A 12,831-nucleotide genomic window follows, 5' to 3' on the forward strand; every position below is an offset into this window, starting at 1 on the left:
TTCTAGATAGTTCTCCGCCAAATTATCATTTATGAATGTTTATTGGATATCTTGAATACATATATATACACTCTGGTATTTGTATTTCAGCTCACAAAATAGTTTTACTGAAGCTTACTCGTAGCCTAATTCACCTCCAATAAATCACTGAGCTTCCAGTGTTGAGCTGTGAGAGGCCTGCAGTCCACGTGTTGACCACCAGGGGGCGCTGCAGCAGCGATGCCTCGATAACACGTCAGAGTCGGAGTTGAAAGGGAAAAGGTCGACAGAGAACATGGCTGCTCCCGTGGATGACATGTTTTCCTTCTGCGTGGACCCCGGCAAAGTCTCCACCGGCGTGGATGTTAGATTTATAAACCATGTAAAGGTAAGGCGGTTCAGAGTTGGTCGGACTGAAGACATTTAGGCACATCTGGAGCTTAAATTAGCTCCGTAGCAGAGATGTGGAGGGCGCATGTCGGCTGTCAGCGTGGATCACAGCCGGGCAGAGCAGAGCCTGATGGGCGCACAGAGCACTGGAGGAGCTGGACTGGTTCATGAAAGGCTTTCTGAGCGGATCTGACGATAATAGATCTGGTGGTGTCCAAAACTACCAGTTAGTACGTCTACTGTGGTGCTTTCAACCAGAAGTGTGCAAGCTAAGGAGCAACACTCACCATTGTACTCCATTCAACTTATTGTGGGGTGATGTGCATGGAGCATTATGCAACTTTATTGTGTCGTGGCACCCTGACTTGATGGATGAAGGGGTTAAGTTTTTAGTTTTAATATGAGGTTTTTGTTGGAGGCCAGTGGTGAACCTAACTCAGGAGACAAAATCACATTATTTCACTCTGTGCTGTCTACTGTCATTTCTGCTGATAAGAAATGCATTCAACCATTATTCATACAAAATATTATTATTCAAATTATTCTTTACAGGGTTGCAGGAATCCTCCACTTAAAAACCCTTTACACCTGTAATAGTGTGACGATAAGGGCGAAGCAAACACAATATTTTGTAAGGAAATGCTTAATGTCTGTTAGTACATTTCTATCTGATACCTCAGTGGAAGAGACTGCTGCATGTAGGTTTAAATGAGCAAAGACTGTTTTCAAAGATCGGTGCACAATAGTAATGTTTGTTTGTTTGTTCATGTTTCAGGGCAAGGGTCTCTTTGCCAAAAAGAGCATCAAGAAGGGGGACGCCATTTTTCTCGAGCGGCCTCTGGTCTCGGCTCAGTTCCTGTGGAATGCTTTGTATAAATACAGAGGTGAGCTGTCGACTGCATTTTAACACACAGCAACTTTTTAGTGGAGTAACAAAGAAAGCAGAAACGGGTTTAATGACGGGTAGGTTTTCCACATACAAGGAATTTGCCTTGGTGCATATTATGAATAGAGTATGAAATAAAAGATGTAAGTAAGTGACTGCAACAGTCAAGACGCATAAATAAAATGACAAAAATATATACGATGAATCTGTTTTGGAAAAATGAAGCGCTTAACAGTTTTGTGCAAAATATTGTCCAAGAAATGTTTATTCACAGTAATATAGATTGTAATCAAAATGTGCAATTATGGATGGAGATTATTATCCAAAAGATGTGGAGACTTTACGTTAACGTAGCGCGTCTATGAGGCGGGATGGGAGGCCTTGTTGTTGAGACCAGCTCGTGAGGTTTCGGTCCTGCCTGGACTTTGATCTTGGATGAAACTTTAGCATCTTAAACCAACAGGGTCTGCAGTAAAGCTTTACCTCATCTGCTCTACTCTTGCACCGGTGTCCTTTGGTAGCCTGCGAGTACTGCTTACGTGCTCTGGAGACTGCGGAGGAGAATGCGAGGAGACTCAGCGGCATCCCTGGACTCAGCCTTCCTCATCCTGAGCTCTGCCACGTTCGACCAGAGCTGCACCAAGCCTGCCCTCACTGCCAGGTGAGTCCAAACAGGATCTGTTGATGTATGGATCTGACTGATGATGGCTTTTGAAAGCCTAAAAGTTGTCATTTGTATCTCACAGAAGAAAAATAAAGTGTTCAGATCAATTTAAGACAAGAAACGTATTGATTTTAAGACGGCTGTTCTTCCGACTGGTTGGCGACATGACTAGTGTTGGTACTATGGATCACTAAGCCACTGTATTTATTTCTTTATTAACCAAAGTGAAATCTGAGACAACTGTTTATTCATGGCGGTTTCTTTGTTTTTGAAATATTACATATCTGTTTAGGCCACATATAAACAGATTTAAGTGAGTGGTTTTCCAAAAGTATTCGCTACAGTTACAAAGTTCTTCAAAGTACAATAAACCCAAATAACTAAGATTAGAATAACGAACACTTCAATATATTAAATAAAAAAGAACAAATGCAGTAAAAGCACAGAATTAAACTCAACCAAGATGTTTTTAGGAGAAATGTAAACATTTAAACTTGATATAGCTCATTCCTTAAAACCTCTTCCCACTCCTGCATAATTTGCCTAAAACGCCTATCGACCGCGTACCCAAAGTAAACTGACAGCTGTTATTGAACCATTGGGAGTACATGTATGGTTTTAGTCTCTATTGAAAGGCAACACTCTGAAATTTCTTCACAATCAGTCAGAATCACCGTAAGTGCTATTAGCATTAAGCTGTGGCAAAATGTGTATACTACGATAAACTACGTGTTCGAATTGCAAACTATAGTTTATTTATGTCGATGTATGGTTAACTATATCATATTTAACCATTATCAACTTTCACAGATTCTTGAAAGTTCTCATGAACCAGACTTTAGTCTTCACACTCTGTCCCAAGAACTTGACTCATGGTTTCCAGTTCAGTTTTGAAAACTTTCCCAGCATTTAATCTGATAAATCTGCATATCCCTGGCTTCGTAATTTCATTGGCTATGTGGAGCCTGAGTTTGAACAGGATCTGTTGCGATTGGCTCGAGCTATACCCAAAGAAGAGAGGTGGGCATTGTCTTTCAAAGCGGACTCTCGTTGGCTGTTCCAGACTGTGGCCGGGCTATAGAAGCTCCTATTGGGTCAAATGAGGTGTCAATCTAACCGGCGGAATGTAGGCTCCATTTTGTGCTGAAAATCTCCGCTCTGTTGACACGGAACGTGAAGTTCCGTGATCGTGAGTTATCATATCTGCTGGCTAATTTGAAATGATGCAACAGCGCCCCGTGGGTCTTTATGGACGTACTAATGTGTTTTGGACTAAATATTTTACTGGATTCGATCGAGTGGACCCTTAGCCACCTAGCAAGACCGTTTTTGCTGGACTAGCATGCACGAGGGGGACGTTATGAATCATAATCGGTGAGTCACGGCCATATTTTATCGGCTATTTTTGGAGTGCTTGTTTGACAGAGACGTTAACTGTACCTGCTGTTGTTATTGTATCTTGAAATGGTTTGCGTAAATCGAATTACAAGAACCGTAGCTTTCTAATGAGATATCACATTAATACTCATCGTTACAGGGCAGCTGTGTACATAACACAAATATGCAGTTATCAAATATGCAGTTACTTGCCACTGTGACGGCCCGCGGGCGGGCCGTCAGAGTGGCAAGTATGAAGCTCTATGAACTCTATTTTTAATAATGTATTAAGATGTCTCAGATTTAATCTATTTTTTAGTGGAAATACAATACTTACTATACTTCCAAAAATTAAAATTCAAATAAGCTTTCTTGGCACGACAGATCAGAAACATGTATTGCCAAAGCAGTACAGACAATTCTGAACATTGACGGATGTTATAATAATATACAAGAATATGCAAATACCATCAATGTTATCAAATACAACATAATAGTTGCTATGAATAAGAATGTATTACATGGGCGGCTGTAATAATTTTACAGAAGTAATAACTCGCAGTCACTGAAGTGCTTGTTCCTCTCGTTGTGAGACAGTCACACACTCAGGATAAACTCAGGAAACATGCTGTTTTTATTTGATTTGAACACACAACCTGTGACGGCCTGTTTCTTTGAACAGGTTGATTTATTTTTCTTCTCTCAGGAGAATATTATTTTGGTCTTTCCTGATGTGACCAAATGAAAAGTCACTCAAAGTCACTTGTAGTGCATAAAAGAAGCCATGGTACAATTAAGTTACTGTTGAGACTGCGTTGAGGGGAGATGCTCTCAGACGTTTGTCCTTGGAGTCTTTGAAAACCATTGATTTGAGAAATACACTCTGTAGAGAAAAATACAAATTCAAAATGTGTGGAGGTTTGTCCCGTCACCTCTATCGTAGCTACCAATCACAATACCTTTCTGAAGTGTTCAATAAACTGTACAACTCATTTCCTGATTACAGTGACCTCACACAATATCTGCTGCTGGTTGATGAAGACCTGGGGGTCCAGTTAGTGATTAAAGAAACTGGGCTGTATGGCGGGGAAAACATCCAACGTTTAATAAGTGCTTAATACATTTCTTAAATATTTTCAGTGTTTTTTTTTTGATCGGTAAGAAACAGTCTTCCTCTGTAGGTGATGTACTGCAGCAGCGAGTGTCGACAAGCCGCAGCAGATGAGTACCATCGAGTTCTGTGTTTGGGTTCCTCCCAGGACGATCCGGACCATCCCATCAACAAGCTTAAAGATGCATGGAGGTGAGAGGGCATGTTATGCATGTTTTCCATTGCAAACCGCTGATTCTTCTATTAATGAATGTAATTCACTCAATGACGATTTGTCCTCTCCTCAGGAGTATGCATTATCCCCCAGAGACCTCCAGCATCATGCTTATGGCCAGAATGGTAGCTGCTGTCAAACAAGTGAGTCTCTGATCACTTTTATCTCCTAAATCATTGGGTACAATTAATCATATTACAAACACAATACAAACACCTTGCTGGAAAAGGACACAACATGCTGCATTCAATATAGATTATTATCGCCTGTGCTCCCTCACTTTTTGATGGTTGTTAAACCTAGCTTGAAATGACTAATACAGATGTCCTAGTAAAGAAAGCTGGATGTGAAAATAGTTTTTGGAAGGTGACAACATGGTGTGAGGATGATTTTAATAGACTTTGCTGTAATGTGATGTTATGCATATATTCATTAGAAAACGTTGAAGCTGTTCTGATCAATATCTTTGTATATAAGCAATAGATGAATATGCACAATATGAAAGGATGAACCCAAAAACCTCCGCAGTTCCCCGTTGTTTTTTGTACCATCTTGAAGATCATTGCTTTGGTTTTATGGCCCGTAACTTTATTGTTATGGTTCTCACTACTTTCGGCAACCTTGCCTCCAGCAGCAGGCAGCTGTTTTCGTAAAAAAAAAAAAAACCGATACGCTACCTGCTCAGCACCATACAGCAGACACGACAGTTGGCAACTAGTAAACCAGTAAATAGGCTACAGATTGCTAACAAGCGTCCCATAACAACTTTATAAGGTGGTGGTTTGACAGTGTTGTGTTTGCAGCCAAAAAGATGTTATTTCAGATTTAATTTTCACTGTGAATTAAGAAAGAAGAATAAGATGAGAACAAAGCTAGAATTTATACGGTGCAAAGTTAATAGCTACAAATGGCTTTCTTGGCGTAGACGCCACCAGGAGTTTGATTGTCCTTTTAATAGACAAGAGGCATTGAAACATTATGCATGTGTCACAAAGATATACTGAATATTAAAGATGAAATGCATATTTGTTAATAATATGTATTGGTTATGTCATACAGGCCAAAGACAAAGCACACTGCCAGAAGCTGTTTTCCCACTTCTGTAGCCGGACAGATAATGAGGAAGAGCAGATCGCCCATAAGCTCCTGGGAGACAAGTTCAGAGTAAGTTACCATCACCTGTCACAAAAAGTCACAAAAAATGTCATAGTATAGTACACCATAAAAAAAACTTCATAGTGTAGGATGCCATGAAGATGTAATGAGATAGTCCTAGTTAAAGTATGTCATAGAAAATATGATAGTATAGTATCTCATGTAGAAAGTTACAGTACAGTATGTCATAAAAGATGTCACCGGATAATAATCATCAGTCGTAAAGACGGTCATAGCATAGTTTGTCTTAGTTAGTCATAAAAAAGTTGTAGTAAAAATGCAATAAATATGTAATAAAAATAAATTGTTATATAAAGTTCAAGTATAATACATGTCACAAAATGTTATAGTATATCATAGAAAGTTATAAAAATTCCCTGTCTTTAAAAAGTCTAGCCATAAAAAAGATGAAGTAAATTATAAGATACAATTTTTATTTAATGTAAAATAAAAAATATATATATTTTATGACATATAATATGTTCATGGCATGAAAAGCATCAAAGCATAGTGGGTTTGTAAATGTTCTAAAAAAGTCAGTTTGTCATTAAAAAGTAATGAAAAAGTCAGAGTATAGTATGTATGTTAATAGAAATATTGTATGTCATAAAAATTATCATGAAAAATGTCATAGCAAAGTATTTCATAGTATGTCTTAAAAAACTTCACAAAAAGTCGCTATGATATGTTGTAAAAAAATAGCATGAAAGTCATTGTTTAAGGCCAAGGTAAAGATATGTCATGAACAATTTTGTATATCATAAAAAGTCATGGGAAGCAATTGTATAGTATGTCACAAAAACATAATCGCATGTAAAAGAAAAAGTCATAGTATAGTTTTGAAAAACGTCACAGTATTGTATGCTATCAGACGAGTTACAGTATTGTGCAGGTCAGGTCCTCTATGTTGAAATTGCTGACTCTGTCCAGTTCATGGACATCGGGTGTGTCAGTGTCCCCGTTATAGTTTAGTATTATGTTATCAGAAGACTCATAGTATTTTTAACCATTTAAATGTAATAAAATAAGTCAAAAGTTTTGAGTTCTTTATTGTCATGAGCACAACAAACACAAAGCAGCAGTCGTTGGCAATAATAATCTTGTATCTCAGGCTCTCTCAATGTAGAAAAGAAGAAAGTAAAAAAAAAAAAAAATGGATTAGACATAAAATTGTGCAAAATTAAAATATAGGGATGAAATATAACTCGTATAAGATGAAAAACCTGTAATATAACAAAAATGTACCAAATAATTCTGTTTGCCTTTGCAAATGTTTGATTTGTGATTTTGGGCTGTACAAAATACATGGAATTGAATTGTAGAAGTCCTCCATGCAGGGCAAGTCCAGCTTGGCGATGTGCTGAGCAGCTTTCCCCACCTTCTGTAATGTCTCTGCAACTGCCGTACCGGGTGGTGCCGGTCCAGACACTCAATAGTGCACCTGTAGAAGCTGCAGAGAGTCCAGGTTGAGCCTCCTCAGCCTACGGAGGAAGCAGAGCCGTCGTCTCGCTGTCTGCAGCTGCTGACTCAGTCCACCGTAGTTCTGTTGATGAAAATGTTACAAACAGGCCATAGTGTAGTACTCCCTAAATAAATCACAGTATATTATACCATAAATGAGTAAAAAGACAGTCGTAGTACAGTATGCGATACAAATGTATTAAAGTCAAAGTATGTCATATAAATGAAGTAGCATAGTATAGTCTGGCAGTTCAAAGACAATGTCATGCTCTAATGCTAATCGCAGTCGTTTATGGCTCAATGAGCACAGCGTGACAGTGTCACTCCCTCCTGAAAGAGCTTTAATTCCCACTGTGGCTGTCTATCCTGATGTTTGTTTTCTGTTATGTAAAATGTCGTTTTCCTCCTTCTGACATTGTTTCTGTAGGGGCAGCTGGTTTTGCTTCAGAGCTTTTTTAAAGCGGCACTTCATGACGATCATCTTAGTCGGGTAAGAAAGAATAATTCAAATGCATCCACTCCATGTGTCCCCGTATGTCTGACCAAGTGCTGAACAGCTCCAGTGTCTAACAATTCATTCTGTTGTGCAAGTTGACTAATTTAAACCGCTTGTTTTGACCCGACTAATGTTCCAAACTAAAGATGTATCGAGCATACTGTCATAGTATTAAGAAAACCTTAAAATGCAAATTTCAGAATATTGCTCAAGTTAATTTGAAGAGAGTCGAACAGTTTAACGACCGATCAATTATCAGAACTGTTGCAGACTCATTTTGTGTTCTAATGCAGCTGCACATTAAATGTTGTAGGGCAGCTGATTACTGCAGTTCATACTGATGGTATCGTAGGAAACCTACGTAGGAAGATGCGTTCTTGAACTCACTGTGACATCCAGAACCGTGTTTCTATGCTGATTTAACTGGAAAGTGAATGCACACGGAGTTAAGTTCTGCCAGCTCAAGATGCTGAAGCTGAAGCTGACCCTGACCGCTGATATTAAAAATGTCAAATGCTATTCATGACTTTCTGTCGCTATTGCAGTGGTTTGTCCCTGAGGGGTTCCGCTCTCTGTTTGCTCTCGTGGGAACCAACGGACAAGGCATCGGCACGAGGTAAACATTTGCCCCTCTTTCGACTCTGGATCTTAGTTCGGCTCAAGTAATTCTCTCTCTGTGTGTTTCTGTTCAGCTCTTTGAGTCGGTGGGTTCATGCCTGTGATGCACTTCAGCTTCCTGCCCAGCAGAAGGAGCAATTGGACTCTTTTATCGACCAGCTGTACAAGGACATCGAGAAAGGTCACAGTTTTATCTCAGTCTTGGAGTTAATTATTTTTGTATAATTGTGTGATTTAAGTGTTTATCATCTGTGTTGTCCCGATGCCATTGCTGGGATTATGATGTAATCCGTGTTCAGATCGCAACAAAGGCTAGAAACACTCACTTGTCTGTTATCTCTGTAGAAACGGGAGACTTCCTAAACTGTGAGGGCTCTGGACTGTTCCTGCTTCAAAGCTCATGTAAGTGCAGCTGATCTCCATGTTATGAGCGCTGTCACTTCAGTTCAAAGACACTGTTGTTCTGGTCAAGAGACTGTCCGATGACCGCCCCTTTTCACTGTCTTCTTTGACCCCCGCAGGTAACCACAGCTGCATACCCAACGCAGAGGCGTCCTTCCCCGACAACAATTTCCTGCTTCAGCTCAGTGCCCTCAGTGACATCAACCCAGGAGAGGTCAGCTGACACGTCTGGGTTGGAGTGATAAATCCTGGCCCGGGATAGATGGCACAGCACATCCCTCTCTAGCTTTGTGTGCTCCCTTGTCAGCCGGCATAAGAAGGCTGAGACTTTGAGGGTTGGGGGTTGGTTTGTCAAGCTGTCAGAAAGATTGAGAAGCCTTACATCTGCGTGGCACAGTAATGTCACAGCCAGCCGTGCTACTCTCGCAGCAAAGCTCTCCTTTGTGTAGTATTGCACCAGTAGAAAGATGGAAGGACACAGCGACTTCCTGCATGAGGGGGAAAAAAAACACGACAAAGACCTGAATTATTTCTGCCATTTGAAAAAAATAGCTGCAGCGTGTTTGTAGGACTTAACTGGAATTGCCAACTGTTCAGCCAGTTCAACTGTGTTTTCTTCAATTGTTAGGAGATCTGCATCAGTTATTTGGACTGCTGTCAGCGGGACCGAAGCCGCCATAGCAGACACAAAGTTCTGAGGTAAGAATCTGTAACCCCTCAGACGATTCACTTGAGGCAGGGTGAAACTGTTTATTGATCCACCTGGATCAATAAAAAAGCCTTCCAGGCGATAAGGAGGCAGGGATGCTCGGGGTCTGATGGCTCCTCATTGGTCAAGTCTATTTATAGAGCACATTTACAAACAACAAACGTTAAATGAATAGGAGCATAGAATATATTGATAAGATCTTTACACAAAAAAGATGAAATACAAGCAAAATATAAAACCAAAGTGTGGACAGACATGTCTTCATGGTGGTATGGAATGGAGAGCAGTAATTGGTCACCAGATCTTACGGGTTGGAGATGTTACCAGGTGCTTTAAAAACAAATAATCTTAAAATCAATTCTGTATTTCACTGCTAGTGAAAAGAGGCCGGTACAGGGAAGACATGGTCTCTCCTCCGGGTACCAGTGAGGAGTCTTGCTGCTGGCGAGATAGGGCTAACTGACTCATTCCTGCAGAGAGAGAGTTGCGGTGGGAAATATCATGTCAATCCGTTTTTGGATTACACCAACACTGAGTGGGGCAAGTTTGTTTTTAAAATGTTTGCGAGGTGTACGTTTTTCTAACATTCTCAGCCTTGAGACGGTGTAGCTGCAATCCAGGTTGTTGGTGTAGATGAATGTCAATCTTTATAAGCCCCCATATCACACCCACTGAAGGAAAGGTATTAAACACTCTTTGTTCTGGTGTGAAGCAGCAGATTGTCAAATTAATTTCAGCTCTTGTTAGAGGTGCAACAATGTGACTGGCGGAATATTCTCTTCCCAGGGAGAACTACCTGTTTGTCTGCTCATGTCCAAAGTGCATCTCCCAGATGGATGAGCTGGACGTGACATCGGACGAGGAAGAAGAAGCAGAAGGCGAGGCAGAGGGGGATGAGATGGAAGATGAGATGACAGATGTCTGATGAAAGACTTGCCCATATTGTTCTCAGCCGTTCCCTTTCCTGCCACCACGCTAAGCATCCATGAAGCCCTGAGGAATAAAGACCACCATCTGCATTTCACCAAAACTGTACAAATGTGTGGAAAATGTATTAACAAATGCAGACACATTTCACTCGTTCTTTGTCTTGTTTTGGAGATCGGCCACAGAACAATGCATGTCAGTATTAGGACAGTTTTTGCTGTACTCCAGCGCACTGGGTGGTTTGAAATAAAACAAAGACTTTCAAGGTTTGTGGGTGAACAGTTAAGGACTGACATCTCTAAAACGTTCACTAAATCTGGATTAAAACACTATTTTAAATCTACATTAATTAAAAAACATTCTGCCGACTTGGTGGCAGTTATAATACGACATATTGCCTTATTAAATAGTTACCAAACAGCACTTGAAAATCTTCTGCTCTACAGTGGTTACATTCCAAAATTCAAACTGGAAATGTCACTCATAAGAGCGGTGAGAATGAATCACAATGAGTTGAAAGGCTCCAAAGAATGAGAGAAATGGAAGAGGATGGTGATTATTCTCAATAGGTTCACTTTGAGTGGTATTACACAGTCCGTTAATCCATTGTTATATGATTAGAGCTGCTTTATATTACAGCTGGTAGTCGGTACTTTATCCTCAGTGATTGTGTTACTTGTTCAAATGTTCCACATCACTCAATGTGCTGGCGAACAGAGCCGAAACTAATAGTTATTGCACTGCGTCTGACCTCCAGGTCCACTAAATCAAACTCAGAAGAACTGTTGTCATGTCTCGCTCCTTACATCTCTCGAACAAGGCAAAGTGATTAAGCCAAGGTCGGATGATTCTCAGGTGTTTTTCTCCACTTAAGAAGTTTCTTACAGGACTATGCATTATTGTATTGAGGCTTTATTTATATTCCGTTGTAATTACAGTCTTGTCGTGTGGGAGACGTGCAGCTGGTGATATATAGTTTGGTTTTCATACGATGATCTATGGGGTTAAGTTGAACCGTCCTAATGTATAATGGAGACCTTGAGTTGAAAATTGCTTTGTCAGTAACTTCCCTTTGTTGACTGTATTTCAAACCGCAGTTCCACATGAGTGAAAGAGCTGCTGCCCACACATGAATCAATATTACGACTGTAATCACAATATTTTTAGTTTCTTGACAAAGATTGGAAACATGGAATGTAATCACGTTTTTTTCCCCACAGGAGAATGTGCAAGGCACACATGTATGATTTAAATATAACCGCAGCAAACAGGAGCCTAGCAGTTGTCATTTTTACTACTGTGGCATAAACCATTGAAATTGGATGTCTGTTGAGTCATTTATCTGGTTTACACACCTCCTGCCTTTGCTACAGAAGACCGTAGTAAAATATTTGTTCATCTTTGCATATTAACCACAAATCGTTTCTCAAATTGTCTTCCTCAAGGGGGTTTGGGTTTCACCATTTTATGACTCTCTCTAGACAGCCTTTCGCTTTAGGCACTTTTACCAAACCACATATGGATATACACATCTCATATCATTAATTACTAAATGGATTAAATGAAGTATTCTACTGCCGATGCCCGCCAATCAATCACTGTGCACTGACATTAAGTGCAGTCTAATCAGTGCCAGCAGATACTGGATAAGAATACGTATACTGCAAAGTTAAGGATACTTCTCCCCAGTGCCTCCAGTATTCTATGGTTGACGTTTCTCCATTAACCTTCTCAGTTTACTCCAGTCCAGTCCCCAGTTGTAGCTGCACTTGCATCACATGCTAATTCACCCAGAATGCACAAAAGAGAAATGGGGGGGGAGGAGAACACATTATGTCCATGAAAGGATGCACACCTGGGACCCAGCATGGCGGGAGGCTGGACTTCTGGACACATTCCCCCTCCCCCCCCCCCCGGTCGCCTGTCATCCTCTGAAGCCGTGCCAGAATCGCTGCAGGAGCTCTGCAACTTTGGAACTGTGGATTTTGGTGCGGCAGCACGCTCCAGGGGTCTGGCTCGGGCAGGCACACACATATAGGCCTCCTCATCACGCCGCACGGACCGCTTCAAGTCCGGAAAACGGAGAGGTCAAAGAGTCTGACTTGAGAGAAGAGGACTCAATGGAGGCTCGTTTGAGGACTGAGGGGGCGGGAAGTGAGGCAAGTGTTTGAGGAAAGGAAAAGGGAAGTGAGGGGGTTGAGGTGGGGGGGCATTAATTACTATGCAGAGAAAAAGTCCTTTATTCTAACAAACCAAGTTCAAAACACTTCATATACATTTCAAAGACCACAATGATCTAAAAGTGGCATATTACTGTCATTGTCATATTATGCAGATGTAGGAGGGAGAGCACTTGACTAGAGATAAAAGGTTTTTCCAATATGTTAATGTCAACTGCAGGAAATATGCAGACTTCTTATTACTTGTAAGACACATTGCTGT

At 40.6% G+C, this 12,831-nt stretch overlaps 1 protein-coding gene across 2 annotated transcripts; it reads left to right on the forward strand.

Moving 5' to 3' along the window:
- The first annotated feature begins 260 nt into the window (after positions 1-260).
- smyd5 (SMYD family member 5) lies at positions 261-11,710 on the forward strand. Of its 2 annotated transcripts, none has more exons than XM_031862877.1 (13): positions 261-367; positions 1,145-1,253; positions 1,777-1,916; positions 4,478-4,599; positions 4,695-4,764; positions 5,681-5,785; positions 7,665-7,727; positions 8,279-8,349; positions 8,426-8,532; positions 8,697-8,753; positions 8,873-8,967; positions 9,382-9,452; positions 10,249-11,710. In XM_031862877.1, exons 1-13 carry the CDS (start codon positions 275-277, stop codon positions 10,385-10,387), a joined length of 1,242 nt encoding a protein of 413 aa, XP_031718737.1. In that variant the 5' UTR covers positions 261-274; the 3' UTR covers positions 10,388-11,710. The 2 variants fall into 2 exon arrangements, with proteins under 2 accessions (XP_031718737.1, XP_031718739.1); XM_031862879.1 differs by having other exon boundaries at positions 10,283-10,399.
- The last annotated feature ends 1,121 nt before the right edge of the window (positions 11,711-12,831 follow it).

This window comes from Anarrhichthys ocellatus, unplaced genomic scaffold (assembly GCF_004355925.1).
Source record: "Anarrhichthys ocellatus isolate YVR2014 unplaced genomic scaffold, GSC_Weel_1.0 scaffold27, whole genome shotgun sequence".
In the NCBI taxonomy this organism is placed as follows: Eukaryota; Metazoa; Chordata; class Actinopteri; order Perciformes; family Anarhichadidae; genus Anarrhichthys; species Anarrhichthys ocellatus.

What these genes read in the sequence shown, in the direction of transcription:
- smyd5 (XM_031862877.1), top strand. Translation starts at nt 275, where the DNA reads ATGGCTGCTCCCGTGGATGACATGTTTTCCTTCTGCGTGGACCCCGGC. An exon ending in TCCTGGGAGACAAGTTCAGA is followed by an intron (nt 5,786 to 7,664) that starts GTAAGTTACCAT and finishes TTGTTTCTGTAG; the next exon opens with GGGCAGCTGGTTTTGCTTCA. An exon ending in GTTCCTGCTTCAAAGCTCAT is followed by an intron (nt 8,754 to 8,872) that starts GTAAGTGCAGCT and finishes TGACCCCCGCAG; the next exon opens with GTAACCACAGCTGCATACCC.